Source organism: Syzygium oleosum, unplaced genomic scaffold, assembly GCF_021117445.2.
Source record: "Syzygium oleosum isolate NSW1041296 unplaced genomic scaffold, Sole_v2.1 Sole_v2.05, whole genome shotgun sequence".
In the NCBI taxonomy this organism is placed as follows: Eukaryota; Viridiplantae; Streptophyta; class Magnoliopsida; order Myrtales; family Myrtaceae; genus Syzygium; species Syzygium oleosum.
The window spans coordinates 1,798,538-1,819,069 of NW_026607489.1; the positions used below are offsets into that span (position 1 = coordinate 1,798,538).

Sequence of the window (20,532 nt, forward strand, 5' to 3'; positions counted from 1 at the left end):
ATATACCTGACTTGTTCAAGTTGACTGCTTGTCCCGAAGCAAAACAGTACTGGTTGATGACGCTCGCTAGATTCTGGCATTCTTGTATCTTCCCATCTAGGAAGAAGATTGAATCATCTGCAAATAGAAGGTGAGAGAGAACAGGGCAGTTTCTATTTAGTTGTATCCCTTTTATTGTTCCGTCTTGCACAGCTTTCTTCATCATCATAAACAGGAAGTTCGCAACCGGTATGAATAGGTAAGGGGATAAAGGGTCGCCTTGCCTTATTCCTCTTGTGGGTTGGAAGTAGGGCAAGTGTTCCCCATTCAGTTTGACACTCAGGGATGTTGTTGTAACGCATTGCATAATCAAGTTAACCCATCTTTCATTGAACCCCATTGTTAGCATACAAGCCTTTAGAAAGTCCCATTCAATCCGATCATAATCCTTTTGCATATCTAACTTTAAGACAGCCTGGAATTTGCGTTTTCGCTTGCGTACCCTTATTTGATGCAAGACTTCCTGGACTACTAAGATATTATCCTGGATTTGCCGTCCTCCTACAAAGGCACTCTGTTCCACTTCTATAAACTCTGGAAGCCATGGTTTCAGTTTGTTTGCTAGTTCTTTTGCAATGATCTTATATGCGAAATTGCACAAGCTTATGGGTCTAAATTCTTCTAGCTTCTCTGGGTTTTTCACTTTTGGCACCAAGGAGATAAGTGTTCTGTTCAATTGAGGATCTAGCACACCATTAAGAAAGAAGTTTCTGACCTCTGATACTACGTCCTGCTTTATTTCTTCCCAGTAGTATTGAAAGAATTGTCCATTTAAACCATCCGGACCTGGGGCCCTCGAAGAACCAAGTTGGAAGGTTGCTTGCTTGACTTCCTCTATTGTAACTTCCTCAAGTAGCCTAGTGTTTGTTACCTCCTTTACTATACAAGTGCAATGTTGAAGTATTGGAGAAAATTGTCTTTGACCAACTGAGGTATATAGATCCTAAAGAAGTCATAGGTCATCGTCTTTAATCGCTCTTGGTCACGGGTCCAGTTACCTATATTATCCTTCAGCATTGAAATTTTGTTTCTCCGTCTCCTCTGTATAGTAGATGCGTGAAAGAACTTAGTGTTTTGGTCCCCCTACTTGAGCCAATTAATCCTCGAGCGCATTGCCCAATACATTTCCTCCTGACTCCATAGCCTTTGAACCTCATCCCTCAACTTTTGAAGTTGTACTCTATCCTTCCCTGTAGTTTGCAGATTTGTTATGGACTGAATTTGTTCCATTAAGAGCTTTATTTTCCCCTGCCCATTCGTAAATTCCCCCTTACTCCATCTTTGTAGAGCTGCAGCCGCCTTTCTCATCTTAATTACAAGGCCTGGTTTGTGCTTGTTGAAGACTTCCATGCCCTGTTTATTACCTCTCTGCATTCCTCATCCTCTAACCAATATGCTTCGAAACTGAAATTCTTCTTTTTTCTTGTGCTGGCTGGAAGGATAGTTACTAGGATCGGGCTATGGTCTGAACCCACAGCTGGTAATGCATAAACTTTTGCCTCCGGGAATTGTAATCTCCAACTCATGGTGCTAACTGCTCTATCAAGTCTTTCCTTCACCAGCTCAACTCCTTCTCGGTTATTAGACCATGTATATGCACAACCCTTGCTTTCTAGGTCCATTAATTCACAGCTATGCAGAAAACTCCCTAAATGCATGAAGTATGTAGTGCTCTGCTAGTCTTTTGCCCACCTTCTCCCAATGATACATTATTTCGTTGAAGTCCCCCAAGCACACCCAAGGCAGCTGGTTTCTCTGGCTAATTCTATAGATTTCATCCCACGTTTTGGTTCTTTCTTTGAACGTAGATGGTGCATGAACAAAAGTGACTTGCATCTTTGTTTTATAGATCTCCTCTTCGCATTCAATATCTATAACTGCATATGAAGCGTGTAGTTTGATAGTGCCGCCGGAATATTCCACAAAATTGCTAAGCCACCCCTCGGTCCCATTGGATTGACAACAAAACATTCATCAAAATTCAATAACCTCCTTACCCCTTAGATCCTGTCTTCTTGATTTTTAGTGTCCATAAGAAAAAACAAGTCGGGCCTTTCCTGAGCCACAAGTGCTCTCAAGTATTGGACTGTCAGGGGTGTGCCCAACCCTTGACAATTCCAACTTATGATTTTCATAATGGCTCCGGTGGCTTGTTAGGGCTAGCCACCACAGCCCATTTTCCGGTACCTTCCGCAACCCTGATTGGCGTTTCCAGTAGTTGATCTTCATCTAATAGTAACTGTTTGTCCCCTTGAGAATTATATGGACTGAACCTTCTGGTCTTCTTCCGCGCTGGAGTTTTCATACCTCTTAGCTTCTTTTTGTTGGAGCAAGCTTGAGCCATGATCAGGTTAAGTTCTTTGGGAAGTCCTTGGTCATCCGCCGAGATGTCATGAAATTTTACCAGTTGCTCCCTCTGATCTTCTGAACTGCTCCTTCCAGTGGGTTTGGTTTTTTCCTTGTCCTCCTAATTTTGTTGGGTATGCTGGATGTGGCCCGAGCTGCTCGCCTCATAGATTACCATTTGTCCAGAATGGGTTGGTGTCTCTGGAATACTTTCTTCTTCCATAGGTTGTACTAAGTCTTTGCCATGAAATAACTTCCGAAAGGGACTGTTACTATTTATTTCAGCCTTCAGCCAAGGGCCGAACAGTTTGTCCTCCTCTAAGTTCACATTTTCAACACTAAATGGCAACTCCTCACAGTCAGAAACGTAATGCCCTATTTTCCCACAGGAGAAACAAAAGAAAGGGAGCCTCTCATATTTAAAGTCCAGAAAAATTTTCTTCCCTTCATTTTCAGCAAGCATGCCGGACTGCAAGGGATAAGTTGAGATCCAATGTCACTCGTACCCTACCATACGACACCATACCTCTTGTTTCAATTTTTACTTCTTGCACTGACCTATATTTCCAGCTACTTCGCGAACTACTTCCACCGAAAGCCACTCGAAAGGAAGCCCCAGAATATGTACCCAGAAGTCACATGAATCAAATTTATAGCTTAAAGCAGTGGTGTTTGGTTCCCATGGTTTCAAGATCAAGAGATTATTCATGAAAGACCATGGACCAAGGTCCATGACTCTATTCCTCACAGCTTGGGATTCAAAGGTTATAGCAAATATACCCTACTCTAATGGTGTGAACTCTGCACTTTCTACTCGCCAAGCTCTCCTCATTGTGTTTTGGAGAGCTTGAAAGTTTATCTTTGGGTTTTTTAATAGATGCCCTATCAGAGTAAGACTCCCATCCTTACCTTTTGCTGAAGCTAGAATACCTTCCGCATTCTTGGTAACTTTGTCTGACCACAATCTTCCTAATCTTTTGCAGAGCAAGGCTAACCTCTGATCTACGTCTTCCCCCGGCTCCATTGGAGTGAACGACAACCACCACAGCTCTAGGACTCCGAACTGGGCAAGACTAGGGTTGCACGCCTTCACCAAAGAGATCCGGCTTCAGCGAGTGATCTTAGGGTTGGACAAGAGTGTTCGAAGCTTGGCTGAAATACCCTCAAAGGTAGAGGGAATCATTTCCGAGTGAAGAGTGAAGAGAGTTGGATGTGAAGCTTTTAGGGTTTTCCTTGAGCTAAGCTACCCCATTGGGTAGAGGGAAGCTCTTCCTAGAGAAAAGAGTGTCTGTGGCATAGCAGGTAGCATTTGCCCCCCCAGAACCCATCAAAAAACGAGGTGGTATTCAAAATGCAAGGGAATGGGTGAATTGACGCTCTACTCTACCTCTCACAGCGAAAAGGCCCGTCTCCCATGCCATTGATATAACAAAATTGGAGGGTTGCTGAAATCTTTAGGGATTTGTTACAAGTTCTCAATGATGCGACGAATGCTTTGAGCACTAGCAATTATTTGTCAAGCAACTGAGCCATTCCGTTTCTATACATGATGTGGGTTTTATTGACGAACAAGGAGGGTGATCCCTTTTTAATGTAACAATAGTGGCCATGAAGGCAAAATTACTCAAATATTACAAGGACATTCCATTTGTTTTCTTGTCATCCCTAGTCTTGGATTCGAGGTTCAAGTCGGAGGGGCTCAAAACTCTCTTTTTTCGCATATTATGAGAATTTGGGAATGGTTGAGGAGGTGCAAGTGGAACAGATATTAGCGTTGAGTTGGCTTTAGAATATGTTTGTCTGTTTACATTAAAAAATGATCAATTTTGGTTATTATCGACAAGTGACAAACTTAGTCGATGAGAGTAGCAATTGGTCATTTATGAACGAGGAAATGAACAGCTTTAAGGAATTGACAACTTGAAGAAATCGATAAATAGTGGATTCGACCATAGGATGCAATTGTTGGAGAAGTAATCGTCAACGTAATGAAAAAAAGCAACCGCCAAAATAGTGGAGTTGATGAAACTATCAAGGGAGTGGAGTTCGTGTAACTGTCAATGTAACTTTTCAGTAACTGTTTGTAACTCCGTTGGTAACTTTAGATTGTAGCATTTAAATAGACACATCTCCCCGCCCCCCAACCCCCCGTTCACAGCTAAAAGAAAACTGTTATCTTTCGATATTTGCATTGTAGTTATGGTTGTAGTTCCTAGATACTTCGTCATTAATTAAATTTCGGCGTGTATCTTAGCTATAGTTTCATATCTTCTAGAATCTTTGCTCTCGGGATTCGCCGTCGATTAAATTCCGGAAAAATTTATGTACTTTTAGTTCAATTTAAGTGAAATTATCAGTTTTCTTGTGTACTTGTGATATTTTCCATCCAAAGTCACTACAAAATCTATCTCCTCTAATAAAGTAACTGAAGAACGATTTTCGATGAAAGGTATTGAAATATCTTTTTGGCATGCCCGATGGAACCGGTTGGCTGATTTGAGGAAGTATAATGGTTAGAACAAGGAATCAAGGTAGAAGGACACTAGAAGTGCTAAAAATTGTGTATGGTACTCAATTTAATGGGGAAAATTACCAAAAAAGTTCTAAACCTCTTGCAGTTGTGCCAATTCAGTCCTAAACCTTTTTTTTTTGCCAATTCAGTCCTAAACCTTTTGCAATTCAGCCAATTCAATCTTTTTGGCCGGCCGGAGCTAACATGGACGCCAACCGGCGCTGATGTGGACGCCGGCCGACGCCGGCCAGTGACGTGGCAATATTTTAATATTTTTTTCGAATTTGTTTTTCCTTTCTCTTTTTTTTTTCTTTTCCTTCTTCCCCCTGGCCGGTCCGGCCAGGGGGAAGCTCGCCGGCGAGATCCACTGGGGAGGCTCGCCGTTGCCGGGCAAGGCGAGGCGACCTCGCCCAGCCTCGCCATGGCTGTGCGACGGCGAGGGCCGATGAGGGCGGAGCTCGCCATGGCTGGGCGAGCTCTGCCCTTGCCGCCATTGGGCGAGCTCGGCATCGCCCAGCTCGCCCAGCGGCGGCGCTGGCGGAGCTCGCCCGGCCCATAGCGAGCTCCGCCTCGCCGGTCCTCGCCCGGTCTGCCGACGAGGGCGAGCCTCGCCGTTGCACAGCCAGGCGAGGCTCGACCTCGCCAGTATCCGGGCAAGGTCGCCCTCGCCCGGCTATGGCGAGCGGCCCGAGGGCGACCTCGCCCGAGATCCGGCGAGGTCGAGCTCGCCCGGCCATGGCGAGCGGCCGGCTAAGGCAACCTCGCCCAAATCTGATGAGGTCAAGCCTCGCCGTGGCTGTGCGACAACGAGGCTCGCCCTTGTCGGCACTGGCGAGGACCGACGAAGGCGGAGCTCGCCATGGCTGGGCGAGCTCTGCCCTCGCCGTCACACAGCCGTGGCGAGGCTGGGCGAGGTCGCCTTGACTTGCCCGGCGACAGCAAGCCTCCCCAGTGGACCTCGCCGGCGAGCTTCCCCCTGGCCGGACTGGCCAGGGGGAAGAAGGAAAAGAAAAAAAAAAGAGAGAAAGGAAAAAAAATTCGAAAAAAATATTAAAATATTGCCACGTCACCGGCCGGCGTCCACGTCAGCGCCGGCCGGTGTCCACGTCAGCTCCGGCCGGCTAAAAGGACTGAATTGGCTGAATTGCAAAAGGTTTAGGATTGAATTGGCACAACTGCAAAAGGTTTAGGACTTTTTTGGTAATTTTCCCCACTTTAATGCTAAGGGCCCGTTTGGCAAGTTGCCAAACAGTGAAAATTTCTATTCTTTTGTTCCCAAAATCAGTTTTAGAACAGAAATACGTTTGGTAAACTTTTTGTTCGCTAGCACAAATTTGCAAAAATTTGTTCCCAGAATCAGTTTTGGAATAGAATCAATAAGCAAAAAAAGTAGCTTTTTATTCTGGGAACAAAAAAACGAATAAAAAACAACAAGGCAAAATCAGTTTCTTCTCCTGTCTAGAGCTCATTCTACTCGTGGAGTTCACAGCTACTAATCCTTCACTGACGAGGCTGCTCCTTCTCGTTCGAGGTGAGTCCTTGTTTGTGACTTGCAACTATGGAGGGACGCCGTCGCCCAGATCGGCGAGGGCTGCAGCGACGCTCGCCGATCTGGGCGATGGCGAGGCTTGCGAGCCAACATCGTCCTCACCTGCGTTAGCCTCTCCGGGTCACATCTCAACCATTTTGTTCCTTTGTGTGAACTCTAATCCCTCCCCCCAAATTGGTGAGAACACCATCTTGACCCTGCGTCTGCTTATTTTGCGTGGCTCTGAATCTCCGCAGATTCAATATGTTGCCTCAAATTTCATAAATTTCCCATTTTTTGACGCCTGCCCACTTCACATTTTGCATGTTGTAATCTTGGGTTTTCCTCAAAACCTGAACTTTCCTCGTCGATTGCACGATTGGTTCCATTTCCAGTTTTTTCTTTTTCTAACTTCTGAGGTTGTTTTATGCAACTATGGTGATATGGTATTGGTCATTGGTAATTGTCTCGTGTTAATTTTCTGTTGCTTTTCACAACGGCGATCCTTTTTGCATTGGGGGGGTGATTTTCATTTATTAAATGGTTCTTTTGTTTTTGTTCATCAGATTGGACAGGCTGATTGGTGAATAGTCAATTTGAGTAGAAGTTCATTTCACCTGGATTCAGCTCCATGCTTCTGTCGATTGCTTTCTTTAATTTGTCCAAGTTGATTCGCAAAGGTAAAATCCTCACCTGTTGTTGAAATGATTTCTCTCTTCACTGTTCTAGTTCTGATTATTATTAGTTGGAGATTGATGGAGCCATTTGTTATGCCAAGCAAAGAAAACAAGAGGAACCATTTGTTAAAAAGGTTTCATTGATATGTGAGCTTTTCTTATGGTCCTTGGGTTGGAATGCGGTATGACAATACTATGTTAACTTCATGAAATTGCCAATAATCTTGTGGACTGCTGACAGGGCCAAGGCAGACTTTCTTGTGGTTATCCATGGTGGACAATCTGTATTACTTCTGTAGGTGCATTATATCATGCAGTATGCGCATAAGAAGACCATTAGAAGTATTAACATTCTAGTGTGTAGGCAGGCAGACTGAATTTGCACTGCTGTTTGGGTGTACTTTTCAATAGTTGTTAGTGAGCAAGCTTGTTGTACCTGAAGTATCTTTACAGTGAGTTATATGTTGACAAGAACATCGTTGGATCAAGGGATTGGAATGCTAGAACTTTTTTTCATCTCTTTCCATCATAGGAAGACATGGGTTGTACAAAAAGTTTCTTTGGCATTTTTCCGTACTCTGTAATTCAAGGGCTTAAAAATCGGTCCATAAAGGAGTAGGTGAATCCAGAGTCCATTTATTTTGCAATTTTGTCACTTAACTTCTTAGATGACCAGAAAATCTCACCTTTTGGGGAGTTCAGCTGCTCCTACTAAACTACAATCATGACTGTCTCAGCCTGTTTTACAAGATAACAAAACGTGACATGGTGTTGTCTACAAAATGTAGGTTTTACTGCTTTTGCAATGGCTATTCCGTAACAATGGTAGAGGTGATAAATTCTCAAAATTGCATTATTTATCTATTTCAATGGTCATGTATTGGTGATATTCTGTGTGAGCTTGTTAACAGGATTATCTTTTATAAGGTCCTAATATGCAATCCTCTGTCTTCATGCATCATATTCCAAGTGTTTCAATAATGGGTATCTTTTGAAGCATGAGTGTTATACTATTTTCTCGTGCTGCTGCTTCTCTTGAGAATGGTTGCGTGTGTTGCTTGTAACTTTTACATGACTATGTTATTGATTTAATGCATGACTCATATGATTTTCAACCTATCAAGGTTACATGGCATCTCAGAAAGAGATATTCAATGCAAAGTGGACCGAGCCTTTAATCAACTTGTTTGTAAGTTTGTTGGTTGAGGAGGTCAAAAAGGGAAATCTCACATCTTGTACTTACAACAAAGTTGGGTGGAATAATATCCAAGCTGAATTTATTAAACAATCAGGATGCCAATATACCCTACTTCAGTTGAAGAATAAGGTGAACAAACTAAGAAAATAGTATGGTAGTTTTAAGAAGCTTCTTTTGCAATCCGGATTTGGCTGGGATGATGTGAATAAAACTGTAGTTGTCGACAATCCAAGTATTTGGGAATCTCACGTCAAGGTATCTTTTAACTTTTGATTATTTTGATGTCATTGTAGATGTAAGTTCTAAAATGTTTGATTATGTTGTTGATATGTCATTATTGTGAAAATTGCAGGATAATAGTGAATGGACAAAGTTCAAGAAGGATGGATTTCCCCAGTATCCTGAGTTATGTATTGTATTTGGTGGTACATATGCTACTGGGGATCATGCCATAGGAAATGCCGAAGATTTGATGGTGTCAGAGGAAGGTGACAATGGTGGTGGCGATGCAGACGGTGCTCCAGAGGACTTAAGTGATCACCACATTGATTAGACAGTCTTTACATCCAGCAATAGTGCTGATCCAGTTCACGACAAGAACAAATTGGATAGGACTCCAAATGCCAAGAGAAGAAGAAAGAATACCTCATTTTGCATTGTTGACACTTGCAATGCTACACAGGAGCTGATCATAACTAAGACAAGTCAATTTGCGAGTGGCTCTACCACCTCACAGGTCACACAACCACCTATGGACTTCTCCATATCCGTTGTTATTGATAGCCTACTTAGTATGCCTGACTTGGGACCAGATCTTTACAGCAAAGCAGTGGAACGAGCATGTGTTAGTGCCACATGGAGGGAGGCTTTCATCAAAACCCCAGCTGAATGGAAAAATGCACTTCTTCAATCTCTTTAGTAGATGTTGGGAAATGTACTGAGGATTGTGTGGGGTTTCATTTGATTGTATGACTTATCTTAGTACTTGATATTTGGTTTTTAGAGATATTGATCTCGAGACTCTTGTACTTTTGTGGTGCTATAGGTACGACAAACTGTTTGGGTGCTATTTATATATTTGGTTTGCTTTCACTCTATGACTTATGTTATTGGTTGTTATTGATTTTTTTTTTTGACATATCTATATTAATGTTCTTGTATTTGTGTGATGATATAAGTACTATGGAAGGGGGATCAAATAGTGTGTCTAATGGACAAGTAGATCCAGATGAACAATTCTTGAATGATGATGATGTTCACATATTGATAGCATGGTTGTGCATCGTTGTGGAGGACATGTCCATGCATACAAAAGAACCTATTAGGGACAGTAAACTATCATGCCCTGAATGGATAAGGGAAATTGTTTATGGACATTCAGATAGAATATATGAAGCCTTTAGGATGGAGAGATATGTTTTTCTGAACCTATGTGAATTAATGAGGGCAAAAGATTGGTTGAAATATAGTCGATTTGTTAGGATAGATGAACAAGTTGGGATCTTCTTATCTATGGTTTGTCACAATAATTCCAATAGAGATTTATGTAAGAGATTCTAATGTTCAAGAGAAACAATTAGCAAGTATTTTAATATAGTGTTGAAAGCAATTCTCAAACTCTCAAATGAGGTTATCAAACCAACGTCCTTTGATGTTGTCCCACAGGAAATTCTTATGGATCCTAATCATGAACGATACTTCAAGGTATGATTTTTATTTTTAGAGTTTACACTATCAAGTACATGTAGTTGATAATCTTGTATAACATTAGATTTTCATAAATGCACAGGGCTGCGTAGGTGCTATTGATGACACCCATATCAATGCTTCCGTCCCTGTGTCTTAGCAGGTTCCATTTAGAGGTAGGAAAGGGAATACCACCCAGAATGTGCTGTGTGTTTATTCATTTGATATGAAGTTTACTTTCGTGTATTCTGGGTGAGAAGGATCTGCCAACGATTGTCGAGTGCTTTCGGTAGCACTTGAGACTCATTGACTGCAATTTCCTCGATCACCACTAGGTATTTGCTTTGTCTATAAGAGAAAACTTTCTTTATGATTGTATTATGGTTGCATATCATAACAAATTTATATATACCATGTTATAGACAAATACTACGTGGTAAATTCTAGTTATGCATCACTTCCGGGATTTTTAACGCCGTTTAAAGGTGAACGGTATCATTTGAACGATTATAGGGGCATGGAAGACGGCCAAGAATAGCAAGAGAATTGTTTAACCATAGGCACTCTTCACTAAGGAATGTCATTAAGAAATCATTTGGGGCATTAAAGAATCGCTTCACCATTTTGAAACACATGCCTCCATTTACAATTAAAAAGCAAGCACTTATTGTGATTGCATGTTATGCTATCCATAATTACATTCGTGGCCAGGACATGATGGACAAAAACTTTTCCTCCATTGTACCCGTTTGGAGCTAGAGAAGTAGAGGTTACAGATGATACATCACATGAGCAAGTAGTTGAGATAAGCATGCTTAGGAAAAGCATTACAAATAAATGGCAAGGGATTACAATCTGCCCGACATTCCATGATTTGTGTTTCCGACTTTTGTAATATTATTTTTAAATACTAGATAACGATGGGAGAGGATCCTTATGTGTCTTGAGTTTTTGTGTGCCTCTCTTGTTTACATTCATATGCAAGTTTCCACTGTGTACAACTTAAGCCTTTATCTTGGATAACTGACGTCTTGTCGGTTAACTTGTCATGGATCAAACTGTTATTCATTGTCCTCCATTTTTTCTAGTGCATGGAGTGACTGGTCCTTTTTTTTTTCTTACACGTTAATTTGAGATGTGTCTTTGTCTCTGGCTAGATGCTTTGTCATCCTTCTAGACTGGTAATTTGAATAGCTTTTTGCAATTTTTATGCGATGCAGTCACAGAATAACATATCCTGTAGTTTTTACAACTTTTGTCATTTCCTTTTGTTTCATTACATGTACTTTACTGATGGCATGACATGAGTCGATCAACGAAAAATCTAGTAACTCAAGATGCAATTTTAATCCAGTCAAAATTGTTTATACCAGATTGCTTAGGTAGTTGCTTAGGGGGAAGTTGGACTTACATAAGTTCCTACCAGCACTTCTTTGTGATACCTAAAGTTTTAACTAATAAAAGATCCACAAAAATTTTCCCCATAAAGAAAAAAACGAAAAGGATTTAGATTAGATTCATCTTAAAGCCTTCAATATAAGCACTCACCTAATATTTGGATTTGCAGTAGTGTTTCCATTCTAACTCCAGGTTCTTCGAGCATCAAGGTGAAGGACAATAGTGGAGCAGTGTATTCTGTGGGTGCGCATGACTTGAGTTCAAGTACCACTCATCATATTTATACATATCACCATGTATATACCAACTATATACATATCACCATGTTCACCATGTTTCCTTCACTTACAAGAATTAAATACCAAGTTCTAAAAAGCACTTGAAAAAAATTTGGAATAGAAATTTTCTGCAGTTACCAAACGCATTTCTGTTCTTTTTCTATTCCAGGAATAGAAATTTTGGGCAGTTACCAAACGCCTTCAAATGCTTAGAAATTGTTCCCGAGTACAGAATAAAAAAGAATCATTTCTGAGTAGAATCAGTTCCCGAGCACAGAATCGTTGCCATGTGCACGCTAAAAGGGACATGCCTTGCCCCTTCTCTGTGGAAGATGTCTCGATGGCGTAGATGGCTGACACACGTTTTTGGAGGCGTGGAAGAAGTTGATCCCCAACATCGACCCTCCCATAAAAATTATTTCAGGATATCACCTAGATGTTTGGTGATGTGCACACAGGTGGCCTCCATTCAATTTTCTCGCCAATGCTCACCATGGAAGATCATCCAATTTAGTGAATACAACCACAAACAATACAAAGGCAGGTTGAGCTTGTGTTCGGTAACAGCGGAATATAGTAGAAATTGCGCTCAAGTTAATGAGAAGCATTAACCACACGAGACATGTTGAAACACACTCCAATTAATGTAGAATCTTGACAAATTTATGCAAATTTGATTGTAGCATTTCATCGAACATATGGTGAGCGTCTCAGGTGAGGGTCTTATATGCAAAACTAGAGCAACGATCCAATTCCATAATATTACATCAGTAGAAATCCAGACCAATTCATCAATAACTACTTCAATGCTATTCAGTTTGAGTCCTCTCGGTTGAAATACAAAGTGAAACAGGGTAGATTTAGCGCCATAAGGTAATGAAGAAAAATGGTGTCGGATAGTGTTCAACGGTGATCGTAACAACTCCACCTAGACTCAAATCGGCGATGAGGAGGGTTATGACAGAAGAGACAAGTGAGAAAGAAGAGTTGGATATCGTTGGAGCGCTGGACACACTGAGAAGGAGACCTCGGCAACAGCAGTGCCCTAGAGAGACCTAATTCGATGTCTGTTGCATAAAAATGAGAGTTCGTGGATGTCTTTTTTTTCCTACCGGGAGAGAAGATGAGGTGCTAGATGCGATGCTGATTAGAGCGGATCAGCAAGATCCGATGATAGAAGCCCAACTCTGCGATTAAGAGCAATAGAAGGACGAGCAAGGAGGAGATATGCGACTCGATTTTCAATATAAAAATATGACGATTGACTCGTTTTTAATATATAAAAAATGCCAAGTCACATAAAATATTTAATTATAAAATCCACGTAATCATTTTGGCTAGAATTTCTTGTTGGAGGCACTGAAGTAATTTGGTGAAAATTTTTGGCACTAAAGTAAGTGCCGTACATCACTTTTGGCATTTCTAATGTCCTTATGCCAGGAATCAGTTGAATCTTGATCATGTTGAGGGTAACAAACTCGATGATGCGACTACCCAATCCGAGACCTCAACCGCTCCAATAGAGAGCCAAGACGGAGGGGCAACGTGAAAATCTTGCAACACTTTACAAAGGAGCAAATGAGAGAATTAGCACCAAAACCACTTTGGTGGTTGCCATGAAGAGGCTGTTTGAGGAATAGCAAAATAAGATGGCAAATCACATAGCGACACATATCTCTGATGTGAACAGGTTGATGGTCGTCAATGCAATCAACGGTGTCATCTCCATGGCCGGGACATCAAATCAGTTCATATTGATCCAACCCAATACAATAGTTTTCTGGGTATGTTCCTCCACTTAGTCAATTGAACAATAAAATAATTTAGGTCAAATGATCCCACCACCAGTGAGGATTTTACAAAAGCTCGAAAATCTTATTTGTCCTGAATCTAGAGGGTAGGAAGGTCAAGTCTATCCACCTATCTACCCTGAACCTAGGGGGCAGCAAGGGCAAGTTTGTCAACTTGTGAATCCCGATCAAGTGGCTGAACTCGTATTACAATAATTATGTGACAATAGAGGAATAGTCACGCTAGTATATAGAAAGCTACATCCTTATTGGGTTGACACCTACCTTACCTAAGAGAATTCAAAACTTCTGACTTCATTGTTTTCACCGGTGAAGATAATCAATCGACTACCAAACACATTGGTTGATTTATTGCCCATTGTGGGGAGCTAGGATCATATGCATTCTTGAGATTTAGGTTGTTCCCTTTGTCTTGATCAAAAACTGCCTTACTTAGCATACGAATTTATCTCCTAATTTAATCCATACTTGAGCTGATATGGAAAGATAATTCCATTCTCAGTTTTATAGAATGATACTTGAAATTTTGATTGCTAATTTAGCCAAAATTTATTAGTACAATAATGAGTTAGTCGATTAATTTATTGTTCAATTCAAGAGGGCTAGAAATAGATGCCTTACACTTGCCGAGAAAGAATTCACAAATTTGGCTTTCAGTGGATTGAAATTTAATTTTAGAGAAAAATTCGAAGGCCAAAATTTTGCCAATTTAGTCCAATTAGCAACGAGAATGTCTAAGTATGAGTAACTACTGGACAAAGATAAAGGGTCACATGAAGACTTTACACAAAACGTGCCTTTCATTGAAAAATAGGAGTTAGATAATCAATCTCACAAAGATAATTAAGCAAGAATAAAATTAAATTTGCTGATGACAAGAGGGCACCCGATGATTTCTTATTATCTAATTTAAAAGAATCGAATGATTGATCAATCATTCCATTCTTCTTAAAAGGGGCATTTGTTTACACCAAAAAGATGATCAATTTTTTATTATTATCGACAAGTGACAGACTTAGTCGATGAGAGCAGCATTTGGTTATTTATGAACGAGGGAATCAATAGCTTGAAGGAATCGACAACCTAAAGAATTGACAAATAGCGGAGTTGACAATTGGATGCATCCATAAAAAAAGTAACCGTTAACGTAGTGGAATAAAGAAACCACCAAGATAGTGGAGTCAATACAATTGTCAATATAACTCTTCGATAACCATTTGTAACCTCCATTTATAAGCTTCATTCGTAACCGTCGATTGTAAACTTTAAACAGTCATATCATATCGTACTCTTCATAGCCCTCACACAACACACAAAACACTTGTTATCTTTTAGTTATCTTTCAAATTCTACACTGTAGTTATAGTTGTAGTCCCATAAACTTCATTGTTGATTATATTCCGGCATGTATCTTAACTTTAGTTTTCAGATCTTCACCGTTGATTGAATTCCAACATTTCATCTTTATGTTCTCGAGCTTTGTTATCAATTAAATTGTTGCAAATTTCGTGTACATTTAATTCCATTTGAAGTGAAATTGCCGATTACCTTGTGTACTTGTGATATTTCCTATCCGGAGTCACCACATAATCTGTCTTCTTATGAAAAATCGAAGAACGATTTTCGGCGAAAGATATTTCATTGCGGACGTAATTTCGGCGAAATAATGTCATAACTCATGTTGATCCAATACGACGAGTTCCACCATAGGGACTGAGACGGCGGCCTCCTCAAGGAGCAATTAAAGTAATTTGAAAGAAAAAGGGCTCGGGCCACTCATGCCAGGTCTCGGCTCGGGTTAACACGGCCAATTAGTCTTACAGGTTGTGCCTAGGCTCGACAAGATAATTTGCTGAGCTTGCACGACTCGGTGCCAAGCCCTAGGTAACTCAAGAATCGCTAATATAGAGCTTTGGGCTATTCTATACGAATTGCGACCAGCGCTGAGGCTCAATTGGTGGTAGATCATTCTCAAGTCCAAAACTTACGATTATCGTCTTTGTCTATTAACCTGCCCAAATACTGACTAGACAATTTGCTCCGGCTTGTTATCACCTAAATCTACACTTGATTGGCAACAACATGTCGTGATTCGAAAAAGATAGAGATAATGATAAAATGGTCTATGAACTTTGACCCAATATGTAACGTGATTCTTGAATATTTGGTAAATGTTTGAACTTGTCCATAAATTATATGAAAAAATCTAATGTTATCATTCCATTAATTTAAGTTCAGGAAAAATATTGAACATTTTTATATAGTCCAGGAGGGTCTAGTTTGAACATCTACCAAAAGTTTAGGGACGATATTGCACATTGGGCTTAAGTTCAGAGACCATATTGAACAAATTAAAAATTCGAGACCACATTACATATTGGGTCAAAGTTCAAGGACAATTTGTGGCTTGACATTCGAAAACAAAATCTTTTTTCCACGATCTACCATCAAGTCCACATGGTCTTATAGAGGGTTTATTTCACGAAAAATGAATAATTTAAAAAATATTTTCATAAAAATGACCGCTTATATCACTCACAAAAATGATTAAACGAAATATTTATTCTTAACGATGATATTTAGTTGTAAATTATTGTTGAAAATGAAAATATTTTAACGGACTAATTTTTCAAGTGATATAGGCGATCATTTTCAAGAAAATATTTTCCAAATCAATTCATTTTTTCGCAAAATAAACGGAGCCTTAACAGGCTTTTGATGTGCCAAGCTATATTTATGTGCCGCGGTCATATTAAGTATATCGAAATCAAGTTACAAAAATGAATATGCTAAGAGATATGTTAAGTTGTACAATTTTATGATCTTCTCATATTTAGGCTCCGTTTATTTCGCAGAAAATATTTTCCTTCGTGCCCAAGAATCAGGGATATGGGCTTGAGAGCTCGATGCCCATGGTAGGGTTCCTTGGTCACTCATGCGCAAGTCACTAGCGCCTAAATAGAGCGTGTCTATTTAGGAAAATCAAATGAGATCATCCTTACCAAACAATGAAAAATATTTTTCAATTCACTTTAAGTCTCAGCTAAATACCGGAAAATATTTTTATTTTTCTGAAAAATAACTTTTAATGTAATATTTTTCACGAAATAAAAGGAGCATTGTCTAATAAAAGTTAAAATATGATTGACAAATGGTTTATCATTCTAGCATTTTTACACGGAACGAGCAAAGAAGAACAGCAACCTCTTCAGGAAGGAAGAACCAAAATATTATCCGGACACGAGCTCGCCTTCCGCTGAAACCAGAAGAAGATAATGGCGCTCACCGTATCCTCCCTCGCCTCCTCCCTCTCCTCTCTTTCCTTCTCCTCCCAGGTCTCTCACAAGCCCACCGCCCTCGCCCTCCCTTGCCCCAAGCCCCTCGCCGTCTCGCTCGCCTCCCGACCCTCCCCCCCTCTCGTCGTCGCCGCCGCCGCCGCCGCCCCGCCGTCGCCGGAGCCCGCGGCCGCGGACCTCCGCAAGTACGTCAAGTCGCGGCTCCCCGGCGGGTTCGCCGCCCAGTCGATCTTCGGCACCGGGCGCCGGAAGTGCGCCATCGCCCGGGTCGTTCTGCAGGAGGGCACCGGCAAAGTCATCATCAATTATCGGGACGCGAAGGTAAATCCCGGTGCTTCGTTGATTTGGGTCGGCCCGACTTGAAATGGTTGTGTTTTTGTACGTTTTTATCTTGTCTGCCTTCGTGAGAAGGTCGAGTGTCGAGCATCTCTTTTGGATTTGGAGCCTTGGAGGGGTTCAGGGATGAAGAATTGTAGTGCTCAGTCGGGTTATTGCCTGTTGTGAAAAAGAACTTGATGCTTGGAGTAATTGTTAAGTTCTGTCTCATCGTGTGCCGTTTGTTTTAATCTGTTGACGTGAAGTGAGCTTCAACATGATGCAATCCATAGCTTTGCTCGTGAATGCGGATGCGGGACGATATACAATTTATAGTGATTGGGTGGTGTCTTTGACAGTTTGACTGCTTAGAAAATGTGTGTCACTCTGGAAAACTCCTGAGGTAGCTGCCATGGCACATGAAGCCCTTTAACTGTGGTCTCCTGCCTATCTCAACTGATAACTTTCTCACCCTTTTGTTTTTAGATCTTTCATGGGAAGAAGTGAGTGCTGATTCTTCTGACACGAGAGTGAATTCTCCTTAAGCTTCCTCTCTTTTTCCGACTAATTCAACTCTTCTTACAGTTTTTGGTCCTTGAGCAAAAGGGTAAATCCCCTTGAGCTTGATAAGTATTTGACCCATCATTGGAATCTAAGAGGACTTTCATGGAAAATGAGACTTGAGTAATTGAGTATATTACAATGTAAAATGACCATCGCACGTTAATAGCTTTCTGAATGGCCTATAGGAGTCTGTGAGTTTACATGGGTAGTATGGAGAGGTGGATGATTGGAAGAGCTTAATGCTGTGGTTATATTTTTCCATGTAAGCGTCTAAGCGGAAAGACTGTATCACGGTGGCATCTGCTCATTGAACTTGAATACTGTAGAGAAGCTTTAGTGGGGAATAACACATTCCCATGTTCTAGAAGGTTCAAAGTTCTGGACGGGTGGGGGTGTAGATGAAGATAGGCTTGATGATAGTCCATTGTATTTCTCCACATCTTTTATGTCAACTTTCTTGCTTCAATCATCACATGATTTTGTATTTGCTGGGGCAAGTGGGTGTGGGAAGCTAGAAAACTCCTTTCCTGTCTTCTCGAAGTCCAAAGAGCTGCTTCATCACCAATAAAAAGCAAAAGTGCGATAATTAAAGGAGAGTGGATACATGAAGTGAGGATACTATCAAGATTACCTATTGAAACATAGGTTGAGGGAAAAAGGAAGGGAAGTTTCTATGTTTTGGATTCTGTTGATATCGGATGAACCAGTTTCCTATCCCTACAAATAAGCAGATCTGCATCACAGTCTGTTCGAGATCCACTTTTCTTATTTCCTTTTCGCTTGGGGATAACTGTTTCACTGCAGGATAAGTTCTGGATTAGAGAGTTTAGACTTCAATCCTTGCCCTCTTCCATATCCATCTGCCAATTGGTTTTATGAATATATGGCCAGGAGCTTCTGTCGGAGGTCTTAATTTTGCTTATACAGACCGCTAAATCAAACAACTGCCTGGTTATTGTTGTTGTTGTTGGTAGAAATATGTAAGCTGTTTAGCGTATTGTGGAGCATTTTTTTTTGCAACTAGTTAGGATTATAAGAGGGATTTGTGCTTCTTTTCTGCCTTCTTGGTGAGAGATTCTAAATGAAATTCTTTAAGCGTGTCTAAGGCCATTTAGTTAAGCTATCTGAATTGTACAAATAGCTGTTTGAGTACTATCTTCTGTTTATGTTTACACCAATTGCAATGCTTGCTTTCTTCTTTTGTGCGTGTGTCCTATTTGAACCATGTGAATACCTTTGGCCGAGTGCAAAAGAAAAAAAAAAGGGCACAATATTTTATGACTATATAAATTTAATATGACCTTTCAAATGTACCAAAAAAGAAGAAGAAAGAAACGCAGCCTTTTACTACTGTGATGAATTTAACACGACATTTCAAATGCACCAAAAAAAGGCACAAGCTCCTACCACTGTGACAAAAATAGCATCCTCTAGTATCCCCGTCCATTCTTATCATTAAGTTGTCCACTTGTCCACCCCTGACTCACACTGCGTTGATAGCTATTTACGGCTAGTACCAGCACATTCTCAACCCCTTGAATACAGACCACTTTCATCTTAATGTCGTTCTCAGTATATGATAACACTGAAATCCTATTATTTTTTCTAAACAAGCATAAATAGTTCTCCCTCCTGGAAACAAGTATTGGATTTATTCTTTTTATTTTCCAGAATAGGACCTTTTGGATAAAGCTCTAGACCTTCCGATCATGCACTAGATACTAACATATGCTACTTTTGTCACATGTGCCAAACATTGTGCATTGTTTTTAATAAGTTTGAAAGGTCGTGTTAAATTTATCAAAGTGGTAAAAGTTGTGCGTTTTGTTCTTGGTACTTTTGAAAGGTCGTGTTAAATTTGTCTTGATGGAAATATGATATATCAACCTAGAAAGTATGACCATCTCCCTCAAAAAGCTTTCTGCACTGGATTACTAACAGTATGAATAACAAGGTGTCATGGCTTCTGGTTTAGTCAATTGTATAATGCCTTACACAGTGGATTATTGAGTTATTTTTTGGATAATGAGATAATATGTGTTCTGTTAATTCCATTGCTTTTTAATGTTTATTAATGGCCATAGCATCTTTGTGATGGGGCAAATATGAATTGTTCACAGGAGTACCTTCAGGGCAACCCATTGTGGCTTCAATATGTCAAAATACCATTGGTTTCTCTGGGTTATGAAACCAGTTATGACGTGTTCGTTAAAGCTCATGGTGGTGGCCTCTCTGGTCAGGCTCAAGCAATCTCCTTGGGCATTGCTCGTGCATTGCTGAAGGTGAGTGAAGACCACAGATCGCCTTTGAGAAAGGAAGGACTTTTGACTAGGGACGCGAGAGTAGTTGAAAGGAAGAAAGTTGGTCTCAAGAAAGCTCGTAAAGCTCCTCAATTTTCCAAGCGTTGAGGTTCGAAATTTTTTTGTGCGGATCGCTTGCTGGGACTATGCTTTGTATTGATTATTCAAAATCCTGAACTTTAAATTCATGTTCACCTGTAATATAGCAGCAGTAGCGTTACTTTGTGGATGCATTGTCTACTTAGAAGGATAGTTCAAATGCTTGGCAGTTGACAGCTTCAAGCCTTCAACACTAGAAATTTGACGGAGTGGAAACTTTCTGTGTCATTGATCCAATGGTTGATATAAAGCTCTCTTTTGTAACTCTCTGCTTTGGTTATTGCTTTTTTCTTCTTGAGTTGAAATTATCGGTTCCTTCATTTACTCTTATTTTCGAGGGTTTCAATGAATGAATGAGATAAAGCATCTTTTTTCGATGCAAGGTTTTCGAGGTGGCTCAGATTGTTTACTTTAAGTGGGGATGGTATTGATTGGGGTGAATGTAAGAAGTGGATTGATGACGAATTGCGAGTACTACTACTGTA

The 20,532-nt window shown here is 40.5% G+C and overlaps 1 protein-coding gene and 2 pseudogenes across 1 annotated transcript; all 3 read left to right on the top strand.

The window, feature by feature from the left end:
* The first annotated feature begins 6,357 nt into the window (after positions 1–6,357).
* On the top strand, positions 6,358–9,392 carry LOC115680895 (uncharacterized; annotated as a pseudogene).
* A 90-nt stretch (positions 9,393–9,482) lies between these two features.
* On the top strand, positions 9,483–10,242 carry LOC130138156 (uncharacterized; annotated as a pseudogene).
* A 6,413-nt stretch (positions 10,243–16,655) lies between these two features.
* Positions 16,656–20,311, top strand: LOC115664354 (30S ribosomal protein S9, chloroplastic). Its single transcript, XM_030586294.2, has 2 exons — positions 16,656–17,090; positions 19,769–20,311. Exons 1-2 carry the CDS (start codon positions 16,749–16,751, stop codon positions 20,054–20,056), a joined length of 630 nt encoding a protein of 209 aa, XP_030442154.2. The 5' UTR covers positions 16,656–16,748; the 3' UTR covers positions 20,057–20,311.
* Positions 20,312–20,532: the final 221 nt, after the last annotated feature.